The following is a 23621-nucleotide window of genomic DNA, read 5'->3' on the forward strand; positions in this document are numbered from 1 at the left end:
GCCAACATTGCTTTTTCATTCTTCATCTGGTGGGTGCTTTGTTTTGGACTTGCTCTTGCCTTTGCTTCCATTTGTTTGCTTGTTTAATGACTGCCAAGGAGCTTAAAGCCCATTATCCTTATTTATGCTTGCGTAATTGGCTTCCATTGTCCCGGACTGATTTTTATTGGCGCGTGAGTCCAATCTATTGTTTACTGTCCTTCCTAAGGCCGATAAGATATCTCAAGGATCGCTCAAATGCGTGCCTTATCGGAGTGCCCCAAAAAAAATGTGATGTATAAATATGGATAACCACTTACCTTCTTGCTAGAGTGCTGATAGTAGCGCCGCGGATGCAGGGCACACATATATCTATCGACGGCCATGCAAACAAGGATAACAGCGCTCTGCTGGGAAAGTGCGCCGCGGAGCAGAGCCTGGAAAAAGGAAAAAGAGCTTGAGCTGTCCGTTTTGGAATTTTATTATTTATCTAAATTATTTATACGAGTAATATTTTTCTCTATACGTATTTTTCATGATTTTTCTATTGGTATGAACAACTTTTTAATTACATTTTTTAGAGAAACTAATATGAAGGAATTGCAGGAATTCAGATTGAAAATGTATATAAAAAATAAATTGCAAAAAAATATAGAAAATAGGTTGGTTTAATCCTGAAACAATTTAAATTTGTAACAATTGCTTTTACAATTTATCACACTTCATTGTCCTGCTTTGGTCAATGGAGTTAGCGACAAACATAGTGTTAAACGACAAATTAACGCATTTCCGGAGCCGGATCCACCTGTTGGCCACATCCACTTACCTGTATCTGACAAAAGATCTCTCCGTATGGCCAACAATGAAACAATGCTGGCATTAGGCCAAATGGTGTAATTAACAGGCCGATTGTTAGGTCATTCAGGGCCAGGGAGGTGAGCAGATAACGTGGCTGTCAAAGTACAAATGCGATTGTTTAGCTTTTAGACGTATACAGCAAGTACCTGGGATCCACTTACCTGTTGATGAATATAGGCGGCATAGCGGCGATTGTTAATGACGAAGATGACCAGACAGTTGGCCCCAATGACCCCGAGGGTCAAAACCAGGATGAGAACCGCTTCGATGGTCTCCGCGATTCCAATGTGAGCGATGAAGTTGTGGCCCGAGTAGCGCGGATGCGAGCAGCTAGAGTTTTTAACGGCGGGCGCTACCAGAAGTGAGCCAGTCTTCAGATCCATAGTTGAGCTGAAAAGGGACAAACAAAATACTAAGTCAAGGATCAACAAAATATTAAGCTAATTAATTAGAAGTCCTATAAAAATTAAATACCCTTTCTTACTGTGTGTCTGTGTGGGACAAAAGAAAAGGCCATGAGGCCGTTAGTGGGATTTAGATTGTCTATTTTTGCTTTTTGGGCCATTTTGCCGTCCGACCACAAAAAGCCCCACGAGCAGTTTCTTTCGTAGATGCTTTCCGTTTCCGTTTCCGCTTTCGCAGAAGAGGGCGAGGGACCGAGAAAGGAATGCAAAATGTCGACGATTTGTTACGCCATAATCAAGTCAAAGCATGTGAAAGCGATTCCGCGTTGACGATTTATCAGCCGCCGCGGCGTAGAGGGAATTGTTCTAGGGACCTACATAGAACAGGATGATGAGTCCTTGCCGGCGAAACCGCAATCCTGTCACTGTACAAAGAGACACTATACGCTAAAACAATGGCACAACAATGGGCCCAATATGGCGGCACATCCGGTTGACGTCGTTGTCGTCTCCTCGCCGAAAATAGCAGTCTGACATAATGAAAGTTAACAGAATAATTGGATGAGACGGGGTGCGCAACAATTCTCCGTCCGTCGGCATTGTTCGCGATAAATCAAAATACTCCGGCTCTGGCTACGGCTCGTACTCCGGTTCTATTTGCAAAAACCCCGACAACCTCCCGGCGGTTGATAGCTCTATTAAACGAACCGTCTGCAAATGTGAATCTATACCTCGGTGTTTTTTGCCTGACACTGAAAAATGTCTTGTGCTAGGAGACAGCTTTAAAAAGACTTCTGTCTGTCTATCTGTCCATCTGTCCGTTTGTCTATTTGTATCATTTGTTTGTTGTCGCATCTCTTATTAAGTTTTGCCACGCATATACATATAGCCGAGATCCCGTAGTTCCGGGGGGCCTTGATTTATCGTTCCCCGTCTAAAGTCGCCAGAGAGTCGGTATGTCGGTCTGTCGGCAAGCCGCTGGGTTTTATGCTAAGTCCACAAATCACCGCATGATATATAACCGAACCAAACCGAACCGGAAAACATTAAGCTCACCCAATAGCCCCTAGACTAGATTTAGTACGCTAATATGGGGTCAGGGGATATACATATAGTTGCTTCCACGAACAGCCTTGCCCACTTTATAGTGGTAGCCCCTAGGTCCTGGCTGAACAGGTTTTTCATTAACAAAAGCGTTTGGCCAGCGGTGGCAATAAATCCCTAACTTTTGTCGAATCAATTAGAGACTGGTTAGTAACTGGGGTAGCCGGTTCCGCCTTTGCAGCTGCCATTCAGCCACACCGGCATGTGGGTGTCGTTGGATAAAAACCAATTTCAATTTCCAAGTAATGAAAAGAGGAAATTCGCTTAATTCCACGTATTGTTAAGTCGGGCGTAATCGAAGAGTAGCAACTGGAACTGCAACTGCAAAAACCGAAACACATGCACGAATGGCATAGAACAGATCCTGGCAGTGCCAACACATTGCCAGTCAGACAGAGGTCCTGATGAAAAAAGAAACTCCACACCGAAATGAACCGAAACCGAAGCGAATCCCGACGCAAATGCAAAACCGCGTAATTGTTTTAAAAATGCACAATGAAAATGGCAATAAACGGCAGGGCCAACTGGTAAATGGTAAACTGGGTAATGGGTAAAGCCGGCAAAATGGTAACAACCCGGTCACGGGGCAATGCCATTAAAATAAACGAAATTTTCATGCCAAATATTTTGGGACGTCAGGCACTAGGATGGGTAGCGAAACAGAGTCATCATCAGCATCAGTACAGTAGAGTAGATAGTACAGGAACTGTAAAACCGCAGACCTAGAGCTTGGGAGCTGGTGAGCCCAATTCGATGACAGTGGCAAAGACAAATGCAGAATAAATAATTTAGTTGCCGGATTAGAGAGCCGCAATCCGATTCTGAATTTACACTCAAGTAACAGCCATTAGAGGCGAAACTATTGCATATCATTAGGCGCCACCGCAACTTTGCATCGGATTGAATAAACTTTATGCAATCAAGCAGCCATTGTGCCACCCGGTTGCAAGTCTCCTGAGTTGGCTTAATCCACGCTCAGAATTATAGCAGTTTCTTGGCACTGGATTTTCGGGGCCAAGATTGGAAGGTAAACCAACGACCTCTAGATCTCAGCCTTTGGCTAATATTTTCTTTTCAGGACAGTGGATATCCCTCTCCGCAAAAAAGGGCAAACGAGTTCAGCTTTAAGGGAAAACAGGGCCAGGGAACCCCCAAAATTGTTGGACATAAAAAACAATGCCACAGAAGCAGAACACCAGAACGGACACAAGCTGCAGCTGGTACAGGAAGTGGAGAATGGAGAGGACACCGATTCCACATTCCCAGTGCGTTTTATCCTGCCAAAAGGATGTGTGTGTGTTCTGGTCCTCTGTGCGTGCGTGTTAATGCACGAAACCGTAACGTCAAATGGAAACACAAAAAAAAAAAAATCTTGAAAAAATAGAAGCCAGCCTGACGATGCATTTCATGCACATTTACACGCAAACCGTCGTGGGGAAAGTTGCATCAGCAAAGCTGCCGCTGCTTTGTTCTTAAGCCAACGCTGACAAGTCAAAATGAGTAAGTGTGAGTGTGGCAAGGACATTGCACATGCAAATTTGCGAGGAGGAGTATCCTTGTTTTTTTGCAACGTTTCCCAGAGCACTCTGGCTTATTTATAAGATTTGCTTTGAGGCCAATCGTTTCGCACATGGCTCCGAGCTGATTTCGTTTGACAAAAAGCTGCAACCCGTTGACTGATTGCCCACCCTCCATCCGGATGCATCCGTCGCTCTTGGCCAACATGATGATGGCAATCGCTTAAAGCGAAATTGTGGCCAAAGAAATTGTAAGCTGTAAATTGACTTGTTAGGGCCACAGCTGGCAAGATATTCAAAATATCTATTCACAAAGTGTCAAGACATTGTCAAACAATTTATTATTGAGTAAGCCCTGGAGCCAGTCACCTGAAGATTCGTTAATTAAAAGCCAGAAGATGTCACCTGAAGGATGTCGTGCACGTGAAGGCATCAATGTTGTTCAAAGAAAATGAATTACAACATGAAATGAAGCCGTCACCCTGTCTAATCCGACTGTTTCTTTGCTTAAAAATAATAAGTGATATGTTTGCCTCAAGTCAAGCTGCCGCCACGTTGCTTATGAAATATTTATGAATAATTTGTAGGGAAAACGAAGAGCTCTTCGCTCTGCAAACACAGAGCTTAATGTGCCATGCTTATTATGCAAATGAGTACATAATATACCCAATATATAATTTTCTTTATACTGCATTTTAATGCAGCAAAATTATCTCACATTATCGGCGTGCATAATAGCTATATGTGGGGCTTTTCAAAAATTATTTAATGCATACACAAATCAGTAGCGTATTAAATTATTGATTCATTTATAAAGCAAATAATGAACGATGGAAACCTTTATCAGGTGGTGGCTTTATTATTGGCATGCAAATTTCAGACACCCCGCCTGAAAAAGAAAACCCTATCATCGTTAAACTGAGAAACATTCACGTATTCGGGGCAGATACAAAAGTTTTCAACCCAAACTGTAAAAACGGAATTTAATAAATACGTGCAAGGCATTTGTAATTTTTATTCGAAAGCATAAGGCGTTCCGTGTTCCAAAAAAAAAGAAAGAAAAACCTAAAAAACTTCCCAAAATAATCACCCGCTTGGTTGCAATTAAAGAGCTCCCCGCAGCCATAAACTGAATCCCCAAAAGCACATTCAGACTTTATATATACCTTGTACATATATTCATATATATATATGTATGTATATATTGTACCTTAATATATGTGTTTTGGGTGTACGGCGGATACAACTTTTGCGTTTGGCATGCGTGGTCACGTACTGGGGAAAATGGCGTAAATGTTTTAAAAGTTGCATTAAACTTGTTATGAAGTATTTGCCCTGCAAAACGAAAGGAGGCATCCCCAGGATGCCTTTTCACCTAAACACTTATAAGAAATTGCAATGCATGTACGACTGTTGAAAGAAATTAGCAGAAAACATTTTCGAGTGCTAATTCCATGGGCTTATATGTGAAGAGAGGGTTCTCCCCAACACCCGTCTTATAATGTTTTAACCTTAAAGAAATGTTACGATAAGACACAAACGCAAAATACCCATTTATTTTTGGTATTAACTTCCAACTGCTTGTAGCTTTCTGAAATGAAATTTCCTTGATATAATTATTATTCCTGACGGGATGACGAGCTTGGCTTTGCCTGCATCTTGGCCTAGGAAAAACGTCAACCACAACGACATCATATTGCACAAAGTTATCTTTTGCTCTGGGCCATACCAGGCTCTTGTTAGTTTTTCAAGTACGAAATAAGCTGAGTTTCATGCTTCTGGCTTTTGGAAAATCCACCTGGCTGGCACACGAGGAAAAGCTCATTTGGTAAGTTTTCTCTTTAACCCAGGCCATGTAATTAAAGCCAGGCATTACGCTACCCCTTTTTCATTCCTCTGGCCAGAAATTTAAATAGAGAGATTATTAAACCCCCGGCTGAAAGTTGAAGTTAATTAATTGGGGAATCAAAAGTATTTTTCCCGTTTCACAACATTTTCATTATTATTTTCCACATTTGCGGAGCCAATATCATTAATTAAATCGAAGGACTTATTGCATGAAAGCTTGGATTTGATTGGTGACATCCTCGGGTTCTTTGCAAAGCCTTAAGAGTTGGCGGCACAAGGACCATATTTTAATTGCTGCTTAATTGGAAAATAATTAATGTGGAAAAATGCCTTAAAACCAGTGGCTTTTGTTTGATAAAACAATGCGAGTCCCTGCCCCATGCCAAACCATAACTTTAAATTACCATCTGGAAATGACCTAGACAGGGATCTGAAATGTATAATTTCCATTAATATTGCAAATGGCACTTTAGTTTCCTCTGCTCGGTGACTGATTTGATTTCGACTGACTAATTGGATAAGTAAGCCAGCCAATGGCAGCCAATCAATGTCAGAAATGCATATAAAATATATCATTAATTGCTGGGGAGCCCGGAAAAGGGTCGGTCCCTTAAATGCTGCCTCATTTACAGCGTTCGACATCATTTTTAATCCCGAAAAATGGCTGAAATGAAACTAATTAAGGGCAACACATGTTGAATTGGTCCGGGCATGATGAATGTCCGTCAGGATCATTACTCATTCGTACTGTAAAGTACATGAACTCCAGCCAAATGTCTCAGTTTAAATAGTTTAAATCTAAACATTAGTCGTTCAAATTCTTAAATGAAATTGTTACATAAATCATTTATTAATGCTGGCCATGTTGTTTCAATTATTTGCCTTAATTACTAAGGTTTGCCATGTGTGCGGATAAAATAAATAAATTCAGTTTGTAATCGGCTTTGGCTGGCGGACAGATAAACACAAAACATATGCTCATTAAGTTTTGAGCTCCCAGTAATGAGCATTTGGTTTTTGGTCAAAATCAAAGGACCAAAAGGCTTATAATGGGTGAGCCAGACATTTTGATAACGTTCAAGTGTCGTTGTCTGGCCAAATAGCCCTTAACCTTTCCGAATTTATTTATATTTATTCGAGGAATGCAATTTCACGTTTCATCGCATCGCCAGACTCTCGACATATTGGTTTCTGAAGTCCTGAGGCGAGTTGACAATTTCCACGTGACAGCCGCCATGTTGCCATAACTTTAAGCATAGACTTCCTTAAATATGTTTGGTAATTAAAAACCCAGCGTTCGTTCGTACTCCGCCTGAGTGGCTGGGGTTGTGTAAATTCTCGGCTCTTACATAATTAATAACTCTCGAATATTCATTGAAAGTCAATGCAATTCCGTTGCAGATCGGAGCCGAAACGAAACGCACCGAAATCGAATAAATTAAATGTCAACATATGTCGAGCTCTCTGAAGTTCGGTCACTTAATCACGTTGAGAAACTTCACAATTTTCCCTTCTTTTCATATTTTTTCATCCAAATGATGGATGAGCCCCGAACAATGGGCCTGAAAAGGCTTAATCCTTGCCTTTGGCGAATGAAAATATTTGTGTTTTACCGGATTTAGTATTCAGTGACAGACAAACCATAAATATTTGCACCGCACTGAATAATGAAATGACAGCAGGGCCGTGCCCGAACAACAAACCCCATATGTATAGGCATTTGGGCTTAAATGGCGGTAAAATACATACTATAAAGCCGCTGGACAAATGTCACCAGCGCCCCAGACCAAACAACAGGTTTAATTCGTGTAACTACGCTTAATTTGAAACTAAAACAAAGGCCCAAAAAAACCACCGCACAATAGGCATTAAAATAAATACAAACTCATTATGTGACTGAGGCCTGTTTCCGGTCTCAGGGGCGAAAATGTCCTCACTTAATACTCTTATTCAGGGGTATACTTTTTAAGGCATTATGTTAGTTGTTTAAATACAAAATGTTTTTTTATATATTGTATAATACTCTTTTTTTTAGCTCTATATTGGCTTTAACTTTGTGGAAACACAAACAACAAAACCAATAATTTTAACAGAAGGCACATTGCAAAATCGAGAAAATGCAATGGCCATTAGTAACTTGGTCTTTTTTGGCCGTTATAGGATGCAGCTGTGTAGTTTAGTGTTTTTTTCCAGTTTCGGCCAAATTGACATGCGGCGAAACCGGCTTTTAATGAAGCCTGCATCTTGGTTATGCCATCGACCGAGGACTAAAAGCCAGCGTGTAGCAAAGATTAATTACCAATGTCGTTCCTTTTGCATCTTAACCTAAGCGATCTAATTGGAAGCGTTTGCCCAGCATTTTTAGAAAACCAATTAATCACTACAACAGTTTAGTTGCTTGCATTAAATTTAATTGAGAAATAAAACAAATTATTGCTTGGTTCCAAACTTTCGGCGGAATCTCTGAATAACAATCATATTGAAATCGGTTCCCAATGTCATGTGGATTTCGCCGATATTAGATCGAATACGCATAAAGGTAATATCATTGGATGGATCCAGATCCCTGACCACATTCCGGGCCATAAATAGCAGCGGTTTCAGGTTGCTGACATACATGATAGTGCGCTTCTGGGAGGAGGTGGAACGCAGAGGCGACCCCTGGGCATCCATAATTATAATGTCACGGCCCCCGCGATGGGCGAAGAGTTGAACGAAAGCATCGTCATCGTAGGACCGGTCTCGACTGTCGGGATAAACACTTTTTAAGCTGAATGTGGTTTTGCGTTACAATACTCACGGCGGTGCCTTTTTGGAGACCACTGCTTTTGAGGGTCTTGACGAGGGCCGCTCCGCCACCGACATACGTGACATTCTCGACATGTTTTTTATTAATGTTAGCTTGACCTTCACTGAACTAAATCGAGTTATATAATTGTGTGCAGTAACGAATTTCTACAATATATTTTATCCACTAAAGTTGAAAAAGAACTCAAAGCATACTAAAGGACAAAACAAATACAAAATACTTTCTAGATCTTTTATAATATATTCAATATTTACATTTTTCAAGTAAAAATACTCATATTTACATAACAATTTGACTATATATTTACTAATTTTACTAACACATATACATATATTCGGATTTAATTTGATGGAATACGAGTACGCAAGTATCGCAGTACCGCCGCTGTTCCCATTGAAAGGATCTGGTGACGTGGTTGTCGGAAAGGATTGCCCCACAGCTCCAGCTCTTGAAGATTTCTCAGATTACCCAGAGTAGGGGGCACCGTTTGCAGATCATTGTTCATTAAATTTAATTTAATGAGCTGCTTCATGCCGCCCAGACCCAAGTCCGAGGCGTCGATTTCCTTGATCTTATTGTCCTGGGCCAAGAGGGTCTCTAGGCACTCCAGCTCATAGATGCAGCGTGGAAGTTGTTTGAAGCGATTGTAGGATATATCAAGATGATTCAAAAGCTGGAGACCGGCTAGTTCCATCGGCAACTCACACAGCAGATTGCACGATAGGTCCAGGATGGATAGTATCGAAAACTGCGAGATATAAGTGGGCACATAAGATATTTCGTTTTTGGCCACGTCCAGTTCGTATAGTAGTTCGCTCAACATTGTGAGATTTCTGGGCAGCTCCATCAAATGGTTACCGTCCAGACGGACAATATTTACTTGCTCCTGGCGGGCCAGTTCAAAGACCTCCATAGGTACTTCGGTTATTTGGGCACGTGACACCTTCAGGATGCGTGTATTCCGAAGAACATACTTATCCGGAAAGGGCGACGGAACTTCCACAGAGTCATCATTGCCGCCCTGCTTGCGGGGGCTATTTAATCCGTCTCCGACCAAAGTCATTGCAAAAGTTCTTATTAAAGTCTTTGATATGGGGTTTAAGGAATAAATATTATGGAAATATAAATAACTCACTTGATTTTGGCAAAAATAATTATTGTATAGCTTTATATGCTGACCCAATACGGGGAAATTTTATACTGAAGTATCTTATTGTGATAACCTTCTAAAGTGAAAGTGTTAGGCAAGGTTACTTTGTTAGCCATTTAAAGTTGACATTTTAAAGTTGACCAAAATAATTGTGTAATAAAGCCCATTATAATAAATGCCTGATTTTAGACTTTAAATAATTTATTTTATGATTCGCTTGAGCTAACCAAATTAGTGTTCAATGATTTTAGTTACATATTAGATTAGAAAATTAATTTGGGACTAGTTCATAGAACGCCACAGTCGGTCAGTGTAATCATGTTGTGCTTCATGGGCAGGTGTCCGATAGCCTCCTGAATTTTGTCGAGTATCTGCAGGCCCTTCCGCACCTTCCCGAAGGCTATCCTCCGTCCATTGAGAATGGAGAGTGGCTTGAAGCTGATGGTAAAGTTGATCGCAGAACGGGGAGCGCCGCGCACATATCGACTGGGGAAGGAGAGTATGCCGGCGTCCACGCCATGGTTCAACACCTCGAAGTCGTGCTCGATGTTGTTCAGATCCATGTTCCTGTCCGGGTCCATTGCTATCTGACCCTCTAGCCAAATGGGGGCCAGTGCCCGGGAGAAGCAGATAGCACGATTCCGGTGCTGGGTGCAGATCCTCATGAACTCAAGCACCACCTGCGGACAGGCCTCGGTGAACAGCTGAATGCATAGGCGTCCCTGGAGGCGACTCTCCGGCACCTCGAGGTCCAGATATATCTGGGGACGGAGCAGCTTGCAAAGGTTGCCCACATCGCACTTATCGATCAGGCTCTCGTAGCGATGTAGCACATGGAGCGGAATTTCGTAGCTGAATGGCCCGCTGTTCGGCTTGTAGCGTAGCGATTTCCCGGCCTGGGGATCGAACAGCTGGCCACCCTTATGGAACTGCTTGTTGGCCTCCAGTTGGCGGCGTTCCTTTTCCCGGGCCAGGCAGACGTTGCGCCATCTTCCGGCGGCCAGGCGTTCCGGCGACTTGGTGAACGTCCTAAGGTTGTTGTTGCTCTTCTTGTAGAGAGCGGTCAGCATCTCCATGTAGGAAAGCTCCATGCCATTGCCCTCGATCTTGATCTTCGGCGGCGGCAAGCAGGTGTTGACCTTGCCCTTGATATTCGACATCCGGTCACGGTGCTGGCGGTACAGTTCCCGCTGCTCGTTCATCACTATGTGGGACCGGATCTTGGGCATCCGGGCCATGGGCACGGGTATCAATCGCTGGTGGTGGCGATAGTTGTTCTGCAGCGTCTCCTTTTTGACGTTGAAGGTGTGCCGGGGGGCGGGCTCCTCCACCTGACCATCCAATCCCACCAGATTAGGATTGTGACTATTGTAAACCGGATTGGTCATCGTGTAGGGACCCCGCTTGATGGCCGCCACATAGGGAGTCATGGAGCTGGGGATCTGCGGTATCTTTCCACGACCGGAGCGTGGTGCATCGCCTCGGATAAACATTGTCGTATATTAATGACTAACACTTAAATTTAAATTTAATAATTGTGGTATACTCCACAAATGTGTCGGGTTGGAAAATGTGTGGTTCTATAAACTCGGTAGGGGAATGTGAATTAACTGCCAATGGTTGCCTGGATGTGAACTTTTTTCCAAAAGTCATTTTTTTCCAAAGCCTGCCGTTTATATTGTCCCAAAAGTTAGTCTCATCAGGAATTCCGGAAACCATAATAATTATCTGCCTAATGCTAATTTCATTAACTGACACAAACCGTAAAAACAAAAATGCCACACAAAATGCCCGGGTTCATGTCCTTTGATGTGGAAAACTGAATGAAATTGCGCTTTTTCTTCATAAATCATTTATTTGTTATATTTCACAAGGGCCCATAAAAAAGGCCAACTTCAATTTAAATAATTTCCAGAAATTAACACTGCGGTGTTCTGATTTAATTAAAAAACAGAAATACTCATTCCATTTTAGAAAAAAAGAATTCTACTCGTCTAATTGTGTTTCGGTAGTAAATAAAAAATATTTACAAATGATTGTCGCCATAATTTATTATTATATAAGGGTAGATCCAACCCACTCTTGGAAGCAAAAAATGAGCAACCGCAGAATGCAAGGCTTATATGTATATCCGCCAATAAGGTTTTTGTGCTTTTGACATATTTTTGCTGACTGTTCCGGGGTTTTTGTCCGCCCTTTTCCATTAAATCGAGCATAAAATAGTTCTGTGTTTTTGTGTTGAATTTACCATTCAATTGGTATTTTTGCAAAACCACTGAACTGTTCCTAAAAATGGACAATTAGCGGTTGTAACATTTGAATAATTGTGTCAAATAGCTAACATTTTGTAAAGCTTTCGCGAATTCAATGGAATGAATAGTAAGTTATTTGCTAATTTGCACATGATTTTGTTGAATTTTATATTAAAAATATTGTTATAGAGAAATCTGTCTCAAATCGGATTAAGTCATATTAATGGCATATGGTATCCGTTTATTTATGAAGGCGTAAAAAACTATCCGATTTGCATTAATTGATTGTTAATATGGTTGGGATTTCGTGGTCACAATTAAATGATTAATGCGATTGTGTGGAGGCTATATTCACATACAGACTATGATCCCAATAGCTGAGCATGAATTAAGGATAAATGCGCTATAAATGGGCTATATATACGGGTTATGTATAGGGACTTACAAACATAATCTGATGCGTTAATGTCCTCCACTCAGCCGATTATGAGGACATCAACTGAAGGGCATCCCTCGTCCTGGTAAAGTGTCATTAGGGCAACGCTCTTATCGCCGAACAATCAACGTCAACGCCAGTGGGTGGTGGGGCGGCGTGGTGGTTGGCTGACTTTACTTGATAGACATTGAACCACTTAAGCGTTTTTTTGTTCTCAAGTGTCACAATCACACCCACCACACAGAGGGAGTGAGGGAATAAGAGATGCATCAGTACTCACATCATCCAACCACTCTAACATTCTCATGGCCTTCAAGCTTTCACCTCTTTCACCACTTTCGCAGCCACCACCTGTGTCAAGTGCCGTATTTTGCGTACTTTCTCTATTATCATGCTCTCGGTGGCATGTTCACATTTCATATTCATATTTCCCGGGCACATCTTAAAAAATGTGTCAACAATAAACCCGTACACATGCGGACAAGTGACTGCAATTCGATCAAATACATGCTCAATGGATGCGAGAAATTTTATTTATTTTGCGGTCCAAGTGGGGAATATGGAAAACATGCTTGGCATCTTCAATTTCAGACTTTTCAATTTGAAGTTTCTATCTGCTTGAACTCAAAGCTATTGACCTTGTGCCCCCTCACTATTGTCTCAATATATTCTGAACTGTTTCCATTTTTTTTATGGCCAGAAAACAGAAGACGCAAAGACATGGCTTAAGAGCATAATGGATCATAAATGCTTCGGTTGCCAAAATGTGATTTTATTTTGTCTGTCCTGACGCGTCCCTTGCCGCCATTATTTCGGCATCTGGCTTATGGAACCTGTCTTATTGCTGTCCCAGCTTTAAGCTTAAATATATACATTTTTTTTGTATTATACACTCATGTAAGTATGTATATTTTTTTATGACACATTGTGGCTCCCATGGACAGGGGCACTTTGGGTTTATCATATTTTCTTCGAGCCGTAATGCACAGGGAAAAGGCAGACAGAAAGTAATGGCCCTCGAGATTTTTGGTAAGACAGCAGAAGAAATCATGCAAATCGAAATGTGGAATTATTTAAGCAGAGATTTTCCAAGCCAAGAGCTCAAGACAGAGTCAGGACTTCTTTCGGGCCATTTAATCAGCTCTAATTGGCTCATTGCCTGCCGCGCCCTGGCTTAAATGCCATCAATTTTGGTCGCATGTCGCCTTGGTCGACACTCGTTGAGTGTCTAAATTGGTTAAGCCCCAAAGCCATCAGTTAATTAATGCCATTAATGTCTTAGCAGTGGCTCCCGAAACCAGTAATTAACCGAGTTGACAAATCAAGTTTGGCCCTCAGAGGGGATACGATGCAGGAATATAAAGGATTATATCAGTTGGCAAGGAGGCTTAATTAACAATAAGCTAAGGTGTTAATAGCCCGACGACAAGAAACCCAAAACTTGGAGGCTGCTCCCCAAAATGTCGCCCTAAAAATATTTAATCTAATTCCAAAACGGGAGAATGGAAGAAGTGAACCGTAGCCAGGTGGTGGGCTACCAGTCGACCCCCACACACATTTAAAAACGATTTCAAAGGTTTAGGAGCCGTCCTTGCTGCTGCTTTCGTCCTTTTTGGGAAACCAAATGGCTTACCTTTTAGGCCCAAATCAGCGGAGACATGAAAGATGGCAAAGGTAGATGTCGAAAAGCTGTCGTGCCAAAGATGAAGATACTTAGATACAATTTTAAGTATCCATGTAATCCTTAAACAATTTATTAGGCAAACAAGCCCTCAAAACTGAGTCAAGTAATTAGGTTAATGTGTCGAAGGAATTCAAAGTTAATCTTTAAGAAATAATTTACGTATTTAATTTTCGTGAAAGTCACTTGGAAAGAGATTCAAAACTGACAAACCTGAAGTTTCAGGTAACTCCAGCGTTAATTAAATTTTGCGAAAGACTCCCCCATAAACTTTCTTTGGGGCTTTTGGCCAGGTTCGGGCCAGGACCATTTAAAAGCTGACTTGGGGGTAAAATGCATAAACGCAAGCGTACATTTTCGGGGCTTCCATCATGCAGGCTGTATGCAAACATGTGGAGCCTGAGCCTTTGCCACCATCTGGCAGCAAATTCATCGAGGCGGGGGGCAAGTTGTGAGTGTTCCTGAGACACTCACAAAGGCGCTTGTGTGCGCCAACACAGTGTGCTCCTCCGGAGTGGGGAAAGTGGTAAAAGCGGAGCTTACAACAGCCACAGAGTTGGCTCTGAAAAGCCATTTATCAAGACATTGCATAACAATGGGACCGTGTGCAACCCATAAAGGATATTCAAAACGAGTTAAGCTTTATGATTTGAACACGTGTTAACAACATAAAAAGCAAGCAGTAGAGCCGGCAACTCTTTTTGCCAAAAGCAGAAGCAAACGAATTCCATAGGGGCAGCCAAGAGGGTAAATAACATGGAATTGCACATTGATTTGGTGAACCAGAAGTAATTGAATCGTTCTCGGTCGGGCCCTCCGGCTGGGGGGACCCCAGCTAAGAAGCGTAAAATAAATACATTTTCTAGCTACCTTTCAAAGCAAACGCTCAACTAGCTGCAAAGATAATAAACACTGCATCATCCGACAAACATTATAACTTTTGAATGGTAAAAATATTGCCGCTAGGCATGCGCATGAATGCAACCCACAAATTGCCAGGACCAAGGACCATAAATTAAAAGTCAAAGCAAAGGACCTACTACAGCCAGGGAGCGGAAAATTTAGCCAAGTTTGCTCATGAGCACAAAAAAGGTGGAAGTAACTAAAAAGATGAGAGATTAACTAAAAAGTAAGAGATTAGAATGGAGACTAGAAATATTATAACAATTATTTATATTTTCTCAGGATAGGGTTTTAAAAACTTCCGCATCGTACTCCACTATTAAAGGGATATAATTTCCTGCAGCCTGTTGCGCACATCCCCTTGCAGGAAAATAATATACCCGGGCCGGCAAGGAGTACCGAGTAAAAAAAGATATCAGCCATCACAAACAACCCCATGAAAAGTCAAGTGCATGAAAAGCAAAGAAAAGCAAATGGAAGGATCGGGCCACAAAGCAGCTGTAAAATAGTTTTAATATCCGCTGGCAAGTTTCATTGTGTGTTTGTCGTTGCCGTAGCCTTTCCCTCGTATGCCCCACTCATTTCTTAAGCTTTTCCAGTTTTCCATACCATACCACACAGTTTTCTTGCCTCTTCCCCAGTTTGTCACCTGTTTCTGTTGCGGCAGTTGCAACTGCCAGCTGTGTGATTGCACATTCATAACATATCCTATCGGCCCCGACAGCTCTATATGCACTATTCCAGCATACTGGGAAAAAGCCCATCAATGGAGGCACATTCGTCCTATTTGGCTGCAGGAAATTTGAACAAGTTCAGGGTGGAATCAAAGTGCCGACACAAACATGAATATGTCTCTATCAGAATGTCTCTGTCACTGAATAAACTATGACTTATTTATACACACTATGCACTCGAATATCAACTGGGAAAGTTGTCGTTTTTGGGCCTTAGTAAATAAACATTTGGTATCCTGGCTTAAGTGTTTCCCACGAGGTGGGAACCATGGCGTGTACTCGAATTTGGCTCTCCACAAAATCACAACTCTCGAACTGCCGCAGTTATTATTTTGGCCAGACAATTAAGCAGCACATTTTGCATACGTGACTTGGCCAAAATATCAGAGTCACACACGCCGGCACTAATGATGTGGCCAAGTTGGTGGCCCTCAAATGGCCCCAAATGTGCGCAAAGTTGTTACAAGAGCTTCAATAAACATGGGAAATGGGTAATTTTTTCCATAAAAGATATGTACATCCGACAGTTTTATTTTACGTAAAATATTAAAGGATAATTAAACGAAAAGAAATTAAGGTTTAAAAGCTTTTTAAGACTTCTCATGAAAAAACATAATCTTTATTAAAGAATATGTCATGGTAATCTGATATCTTTTGACAATTTTTTTGTATCTTTGTTGAAACCTTTTAGCGGCTAATTTCCCTCCATTTTTCTCCGGTTAGTTGCTACTCAGAAATTCTGCATAAATCCTCGTTAGTCGTCATGCAACTTCCCGTGATAATACATTTGAGTGCAGAGCGAAGATTTCATTTCAACCATTCTTCAAACGTGGCAGTTGCAGAGTTGACTTGACAAAAGGCGAATTGTTGGCAGTGCAAAAAGTCCTTGAGCGGGTTCTTAACCATTTCTACTCGTTTGCCGGTGATTTTCAGGTGAACTGATACTCAACTTGCAGTGCTGCACGTTTGCTTTACGCTGATTGCAGCATGTAGATGTGGCAAAATATATCTGGCACTGGTCTGTGGGGTAAATAGTCGCTGCTCTAACCTGTTGAAAATGTTGCTTCGCCCCTAACGAGCTTAAATAAATTATCGTTTCACTTCGAAGCACTTCAACCGTAGAATGTAAGTCTGACAAGCCATCGATTCCCAAAATCCTTTAAAAGTGATGTGGCTGAGAAGGATTTTTTGTAAAAGCAGCCAAGGTTTTGGCTCCTTTCCACATCCAACTGAATTTGTTTGCCAAACATTTCATCTTTTGTGCACGTACACTTGGCCACTCTCACTCGAAAGAAATAAAATCACGTAAGAATACTTTCAAAGATGAACTGAAACCTTGGCCTTGGAGCTACTTGAGAAAATGGAATTCATATCATATTTCGTATTCACAAGTAGTTGCCCCGCAAATAAACACATTTTAAATGTTAAACATGTTGGTTCCCCATAACTCCTTACTCTTAAATCAGTTTTATTCTTTCTTTCCTTAAGAAAGAGCTCAGCACTTGGCTTAAATCAAATTGTAGAGCCAAAACAGAATAGTGGAGAGACTGAAAGACGCCGAAACGCTTCCACCCACCAACCTAATGAAGAGGAATTGCCAGGCAATCGAAGATTCTCACCGCACATCCAACATGCACTGATTGACTTCGAATATATTATTTCCAGAAGCAAACAATGGAAAATAAAATTTAAATCAAAGGCATTATATTAGTGTACGAATGGTTCTACCTAAAAGCAAAACCCATTTCTAAATTGGAGCATGTTTTGTCACACGGCGCTAAAAAATATGTTTTTATGTCCTGCAGATAAATAAAATCTTGTAATATTCAGACGTGTGGCGCGTTATAGGGGCCAGCACCAGGACCACCACCAGGACAGTAACAAATATAAATATCCAGCTGGCACATACATAATATGTATGTACATATTCGTATGTTTCATATTTGGTTTGGTTGTCTGTTTCATTCAGGAAGAACGAGAGGCGCTTAAATGCAAACAATTTAAGGACTTTTTTGGCTTACAACGGAAGTGCTGGTAGGGCATGGACGTGTATTGTAAATGTTTTTCTTGTTGTGTGTTGTGTGTGCTGCTACTGTTGGCTTTGTTGTTGTTTCACCCGATGCAAGTGTTGTTTTTGTCTCCGCCACCTGTCGCCTGAGGGCTTTGGTAGCTGATATTTCAGCTCCGGCTTTATCCACAAGCACAAACAGAAGCAAGCCGAAGAAGCAGTGGTACGAGTGGCGGAACATCCATATCCACATGAGCATCTCGGATGTACGTACACACGGCGTATGAGTAATCCACATGACGTACGCCATTTTTTTTCATCCATTTTTTTTTTTGCCCCTTAGTCGCGCCATTTTTGTATTCTAGAAGCGCAGCTGCCGCCGCAAGTTTGTGCCAAGTAAATTAAATTTTAACTGTGAGTTTAGCTTAAATGAAAAGTTTCCGATCCTCTCTCAGAGGGCAGTGGGTGAAGGTGGTGGTGTGGGTGTGGGCGTATTCGGGGCCAAGACTCCGCCTTTCTTAGTTTAGTGGGTCTTAATTAAAACGCGAAACTTGCACTTCATGTGTTTTTTGTGCGCCTCTTGATGCTTAATTAAAATACTTATACGACATGTTGTACATGCATATGTATCTGCCTCATGTTGCGCGTGTGTCCCGATGTGGAGTGTGTCAACAGCTGCTTACCCCACACCTGCCGGCCAATCCAAGTCAGGATAGCAAGGACAGGACAGGACAGGTGAGGCAGGTGAATGGGGCCGCTCTCCAGACCCCCTATAGCTGGGGATTCTTGACAAAAAGTGCGCAATCCACGCTAATTTGCCATCCCCTGCGAAGTGACACCATTAGCTGGCTTTGCCGCTTTGTTGGGCTTTTGCCTCAAAAGGTGAGCTACTTTAGTTCCAGCCATCTTTCCAGGCGATGTGGTTGCCACAAAAATACAAAATGAAACCTGCTAAGAGGGTTAAGCTTCTCCTCTTTGAGTGCTGATTTCATTTTCTCCTAAATCGTGGCAATAAATTTCAGTTTTAAATGCCATTTCCATATCAGTAAATTCTCAAGTTCAAAATCTTCGTAATCCCCTGAGATATTTTAATTAAAAGTCGTTAGTCTTTTTTGTCGGAAATTTTGTGGCACACTGAAATGAATTATGTTAACAGCCATCCGGTTTCTCAACCCTCCGACCCTCCACACGTTTGTCTGAGGCGGCAAATTTCTGTTTTTTGGGAGCCGTAGCCGCATTTTTCGTTCATTTCATCGTTTCTGGGATGGTGTCGTGACTGCGGCTGGCGTTTTATGGCATTTCTTTGTACAGATTTTGCGGCTTGCGGATGCTGACAGCGATGACAGACAAGTGACTGATCCCTAAGCCCCTCCACCCGCTCTCTATATTGGAGATATATCGTGTATATCCAAGTAAGTGGAGGCACTTCTCCTAATGAGCGGATGTTGCCCGCTGCTGGCGAATTATGCCGCGAATTTGTTGTCGCCGTCGTCTGGCTTAAACAAGTTTAAACACTTTGTGTATCTAAAATTGTAATTTAGGAGTCAAAAGCCACAAGTCTGGCTCTGGGCTAAGTTTCAGCTTTCGGCCATAGTACTAATAATAAGCAAATTCCCCTGTGACTTAACCCCATCTGCCATCTGCGGTTACTCACTCGACTCTGGATGGCTTTGAGTGACAATGTCTTGTTAGCCAAATTGGATTTAGCCTGGTTAACTTTAAACACATATTTATGCGTATGAGCTGAGAGCATTTTTTTTGTTGTTACCCGCTCGAAGGAAAGTTGGAAAAGGGTTATCGTCAGCACGCCATCGGGACGCACCCTGATCCTGAATAGAGGACGTCGCCCTTCGACATGTCCTGGCTGTCCTGGGTGTCCTCCCTGGTGGTTTGTTTTCGTCCTGGAGGCGGGTGGCCCGTTCTATGTGGCATTATGCTTCGGATTCTGGTCGTGACGTTTATTATATTGCATTATGCGTACATTTGTATTGGTATTTATGCGCGTGCTTCTTGTGGCGGCATTTTCCTTTTTTGTGGCAAGTCCTTGCAAGGGACATGTGAACGTGGATAAGGGTGTGGTTGAGGGTGTGTTAATTTGAAATGTGGTCGACTGATTTTTTGCTTTTTTTTACATATTCATGGATATGGATGTGACGGGATTTCGGGATTTATTTTATTGTGTTTTCATATTTCTTCAATGTGCTAGACATACCAGTATTTTTATGAATTATTTATTGACAATCACTACAAATAACAACATGGCAAAAAGCGGGAAAAAGTAAAAATAGTCGACAGTAAAGTTTGGCTGTGACAGCCACAACCCGTGGACCGAAACTTGTGTCGAATTATCCATTCAAATTGGCAGCGAAGTAAACTTTTCTCAAAACTTTTTCCAGTCCAAAAGCTACTTAGCCTTTGAGTCGTTTTCATGGAGGAACTCGGCCAAATAACTGATAAGTATGCAATGTAGTACTTTGGCCAAAAGGGTGGCTCAAATGTATTAGGCCAAATTCAATATGGCCTCATTAATGATGCGAAATATAGGCCATTTCCAAGAAATAACTCAAGCCCCGACAACACCTTCAATTTACATATTTAGATTAAGACTTCCCAGCCGAAATAAATATTTATCGTAAATATAATATATAGGTGTTCCTGTCGGGAAATAAATGATGGCATTATGTGGTTGATGGCCCACCAGTGTTCTGCGTGTGGTATTAAGCCGGAAAAGGAAAATCTGATCAGACCAAAAGGGCGGAATGGTGGCTTCGATAAACATAGACAAACAGCCAAAATCCTCGCGGTTGGTGGTGCTAAAGCACTTAAATATATATACACATCCCTCATGCATATATTAAAAAAAGGCAAGGACATCCGCAAAAAAAAATGAAAAAAGAAAGAACGAAAAGGCATAAAAATGCCGAAGTAAATGGCACTACAATGCGAAAAAATGAAGATGAATGCGAAAATATTGCGTATCCGCCATGTTGGCATCGAAATCGCTCTGCGGGTGGCGGCCCTGATGTTTGCTCCTGGCATTTGTGGTGACAACACAGGACGACTACACAGCCTCCTTTACACTTTACACTTTACTGCCCTTAAATCCCATTTCAATACTTAAATCCACCGCCACCGTAAGTGGCAAGTTGAGTTATGAAAACTTTAGCAATTTCCGTTTCGAATCAGATTCTTTATTTTATTTGTCGAGAGATTAGAGTCACAAACAAATTAAAACGGATAAAAATAAAATTGATGGAATATTTGGAATCATCTCTTGATTTGCTTTTCCAAACAAATTGCAAAAGTGCAGGAAAGACCTGCAAAAGAAGTTTTGCACCATAAATGTGCCACAAACTTTTTTTTTTAACATTTCAGAGACTAATGGAATTTGCCGATAGGCATAAAAAAATGTGTGTGAAAACATAAAAAGCAGAAAAGAGCCATAAGTATGAGAAATGGCAAATATGACAAATAAATCAAAAGGATTTAATTCAATAAATCGAGTTTTGAAAAATAATAATAAATAAAGTAAAGATTTAAAGCATTAAAAGGTTTAAGTAAGGGAGAGTAAAGTGCATCGGTTGATAAAAGAAACCAAAACAGAATCGTTAAAAGCCGTGAAAGAGGACGAGAAGATGAAGGCAAAAAAAAGGAGACACTAATCCGAAATAGCCATCACAGTATTTGGTGGCGGATTTAAGCCAAATTTGCGACTTTAAATTTTTTTTTGTGTTTTTTTAGAACTGGTCAGGACATGTAATCTTTACCGAAAAGAGGATTTGCGGTATGAATTCAAAGCCAACTTAAACGGATTGAATTTATCCGTTTACTTAAACTTACATTTAAAAGAATGTGTTTCAATGCTGTAAGATACATAAAAATAAACATTTATGTATTAATAAAATGTAATAATTGGAAGGAAAATAAAGTGAGTTGATCTGCCATTACACTTTGAAGTCTTAAATTTGATGACATGAGCTCCACAAAATTCTATAAACTCGTAGGAGTGACCTGCCGTGCTAAAACTCAATCAATATATCATTTCCGCAGCCACTAATTAAATCCGCTTGGCGCTTTCCAGCGGCTAAGAGCCACTAAAGCCAGGATTATGAAATAAAATACTCGAAAATAAATCCCATTAAATTGGTAAATCGCCATGGGCATCAATATGCGAATAAATGACTCGTAACAACAAGAAGTGTATCAAAATATTAAATAATAAAAGTTAAAGTGTCTACAAAAAAACAAAAAATAATGGAAAGGCAAGGAAACAAATGTCCCAAGTGCCTTAAAGTGTATTACATTTCTTATACTTTTCTTGTGCCGCTTTTGTTTCTTCTTTTCTAAGCAAAAAGGAAAAAACGCTGTTGGAAAATCCATTTCCCCCCGATTCTCAGGAGGATACCCGTCAACGCTAAGGCGACTTATGCACGAGGATGGCAACGTTGGCGATGAGGAATTATATGGTTCTCCAATTGCGATGTTGGAGAGGATGCCAAGAGCCAAAGACTAGTGACTACTGCCTACACAAATTATGATAAGCACTTAAGTATAATAGGCCATGAAGCAGCAATCAATGCGAGGTTCCAAGTCCCAAGTCCCAGTCCCTTGTCCAAATTCCAAAGTCCAAGTCCCAGCCGACTATTGAGCAAATGAAAGTTGGGACGGAGGACTCTTTGCCAAGTGCATGGTCAGCTACCTCGTGCTGTCTCCCTCTCCCACTGTCATGCTATCTCTTTTGTTTTTCGGGCCAGAAAACAAAATCACTTAGAAGGCTGTCGACCGTTTTGCTTGCCAAGAAAATTTACAAAAATAATAGAAAATACTAAACTGGATAATGTGCCAAATAGTTGTTTTTTCATTTAGACTCATTCCCCTTCTCTCTCTTTTGTTCTCTACCCATCTCTGACGATTTATATGTATATTTTATATATTTATATGCAAATGTTAAATCTAACGAAAACAAAACGGAAATCCCGGAAAAGCCTGAGAACGCCTTGAAATGTGTCAGAGGCATACTTTGTAAATGGAAAACTACAAACTCCAGGCAAGTCAAAATCAATTATAGAAAAATCTAAAAACATTGCTACAGAATAACAGTTGTTACAGGATCTGCAAAAGTTTGAAACCTTAAAGAATTTTGATTAGCAAACAATATAGAAAGAAGGAAAAATTACTTGGATTGCTCAACTTAATTGGCTGTGTTTGTGCAGACTTTAAGGCAAACTCAGACTTGGCAGGCAATCTAAACACATATTCTGAATTATAAACGTACAAACAGGATCTAGGGCCAGGGATTTTAGGCAAAATTCTCTCCAAGCTGAATCACTTTAACTGCAGTCATTGGCTACTAACTGAAAACGATAAAGACCCGGGGTTTGGTGAACTAAAACATTTGACTGCCTAACTTAACGGATGACCCAAGGCAAACAGTATAGCTCCATTTGGAACATCATATCCATACCAGGACCCTCCTGGAAAAAGAAGGCCCTACAACTGAAGAGGGAGATGAAGCGAAAGTGTGGGGTGAGAATGGAGAACAAACAAACAAGTTGCAGAAGGCGCTTATTATTGTTTGCCATTGAAGCATCACTGGGGCAGGGCAACTAGAAACCCAAACAACGACATCGACCACCATGGCGGAAATCAAAACAATAGACCCCGAACCCGAAAATTCCGCAAAATGACCGATGAAATGGAGACTCCGGAAGAAGAGCACGGAATAGTGCCAACAAAAGTTCAACTGGAAAGCCTAAGTGGTTAGTGGTGATCCAAACTATTTTACGCTTCTGGCCTCAACTGAGAGAAATTGAATAATAAGTCTTTAAAGGAGTGTTAAATTAAATATTTAAGGTAACCCATACACTTGTACTATTTTTTAAACTTTGAACTTTAAAGTTATACCTTTAAATAGTTTTCAAGTAAATCAACAATATTT

At 41.1% G+C, this 23621-nt stretch overlaps 4 protein-coding genes across 5 annotated transcripts in view; all 4 read right to left on the bottom strand.

Annotated features, from left to right (window-relative positions):
• The window catches only part of LOC108125752 (beta-3 adrenergic receptor), a 33708-nt gene that overhangs the window by 5834 nt on the left and 4253 nt on the right, over positions 1 to 23621 (bottom strand). The window contains exons 2-4 of the mRNA XM_017242072.3: positions 999 to 1227; positions 806 to 931; positions 300 to 416 (exon numbers count right to left, since the gene is read on the bottom strand). Coding sequence (XP_017097561.2) covers positions 300 to 416; positions 806 to 931; positions 999 to 1220 — 465 coding nt within the window. The 5' untranslated portion in view covers positions 1221 to 1227. The remainder of the gene's footprint in view (positions 1 to 299; positions 417 to 805; positions 932 to 998; positions 1228 to 23621) is intronic.
• On the bottom strand, positions 8100 to 8704 carry LOC108125756 (dynein light chain roadblock-type 1). The gene is made up of 2 exons (XM_017242075.3): positions 8511 to 8704; positions 8100 to 8456 (listed from the first exon to the last, which is right to left on the bottom strand). Exons 1-2 carry the CDS (start codon positions 8591 to 8593, stop codon positions 8141 to 8143), a joined length of 399 nt encoding a protein of 132 aa, XP_017097564.1. The 5' UTR covers positions 8594 to 8704; the 3' UTR covers positions 8100 to 8140.
• LOC108125755 (leucine-rich repeat-containing protein 40) lies at positions 8798 to 9802 on the bottom strand. 2 transcript variants are annotated; one of them, XM_017242074.3, is made up of 2 exons: positions 9655 to 9802; positions 8798 to 9603 (listed from the first exon to the last, which is right to left on the bottom strand). In XM_017242074.3, exon 2 carries the CDS (start codon positions 9580 to 9582, stop codon positions 8860 to 8862), a length of 723 nt encoding a protein of 240 aa, XP_017097563.2. In that variant the 5' UTR covers positions 9583 to 9603; positions 9655 to 9802; the 3' UTR covers positions 8798 to 8859. The 2 variants fall into 2 exon arrangements, with proteins under 2 accessions (XP_017097563.2, XP_070134634.1); XM_070278533.1 differs by having other exon boundaries at positions 8798 to 9592; positions 9655 to 9791.
• LOC108125753 (uncharacterized) lies at positions 9853 to 11282 on the bottom strand. Its single transcript, XM_017242073.3, has one exon. It carries the CDS (start codon positions 11160 to 11162, stop codon positions 9957 to 9959), a length of 1206 nt encoding a protein of 401 aa, XP_017097562.1. The 5' UTR covers positions 11163 to 11282; the 3' UTR covers positions 9853 to 9956.

The sequence above is a fragment of the Drosophila bipectinata genome, chromosome 2R (assembly GCF_030179905.1).
Source record: "Drosophila bipectinata strain 14024-0381.07 chromosome 2R, DbipHiC1v2, whole genome shotgun sequence".
Taxonomy (NCBI): domain Eukaryota; kingdom Metazoa; phylum Arthropoda; class Insecta; order Diptera; family Drosophilidae; genus Drosophila; species Drosophila bipectinata.

Coding starts and splice junctions, on each gene's coding strand:
- LOC108125756 (XM_017242075.3), bottom strand. CDS start 8,593: ATGTCGAGAATGTCACGTATGTCGGTGGCGGAGCGGCCCTCGTCAAGA. Junction 8,457..8,510: donor GTCTCCAAAAAGGCACCGCC/GTGAGTATTGTA, acceptor TTATCCCGACAG/TCGAGACCGGTCCTACGATG.
- LOC108125755 (XM_017242074.3), bottom strand. CDS start 9,582: ATGACTTTGGTCGGAGACGGATTAAATAGCCCCCGCAAGCAGGGCGGC.
- LOC108125753 (XM_017242073.3), bottom strand. CDS start 11,162: ATGTTTATCCGAGGCGATGCACCACGCTCCGGTCGTGGAAAGATACCG.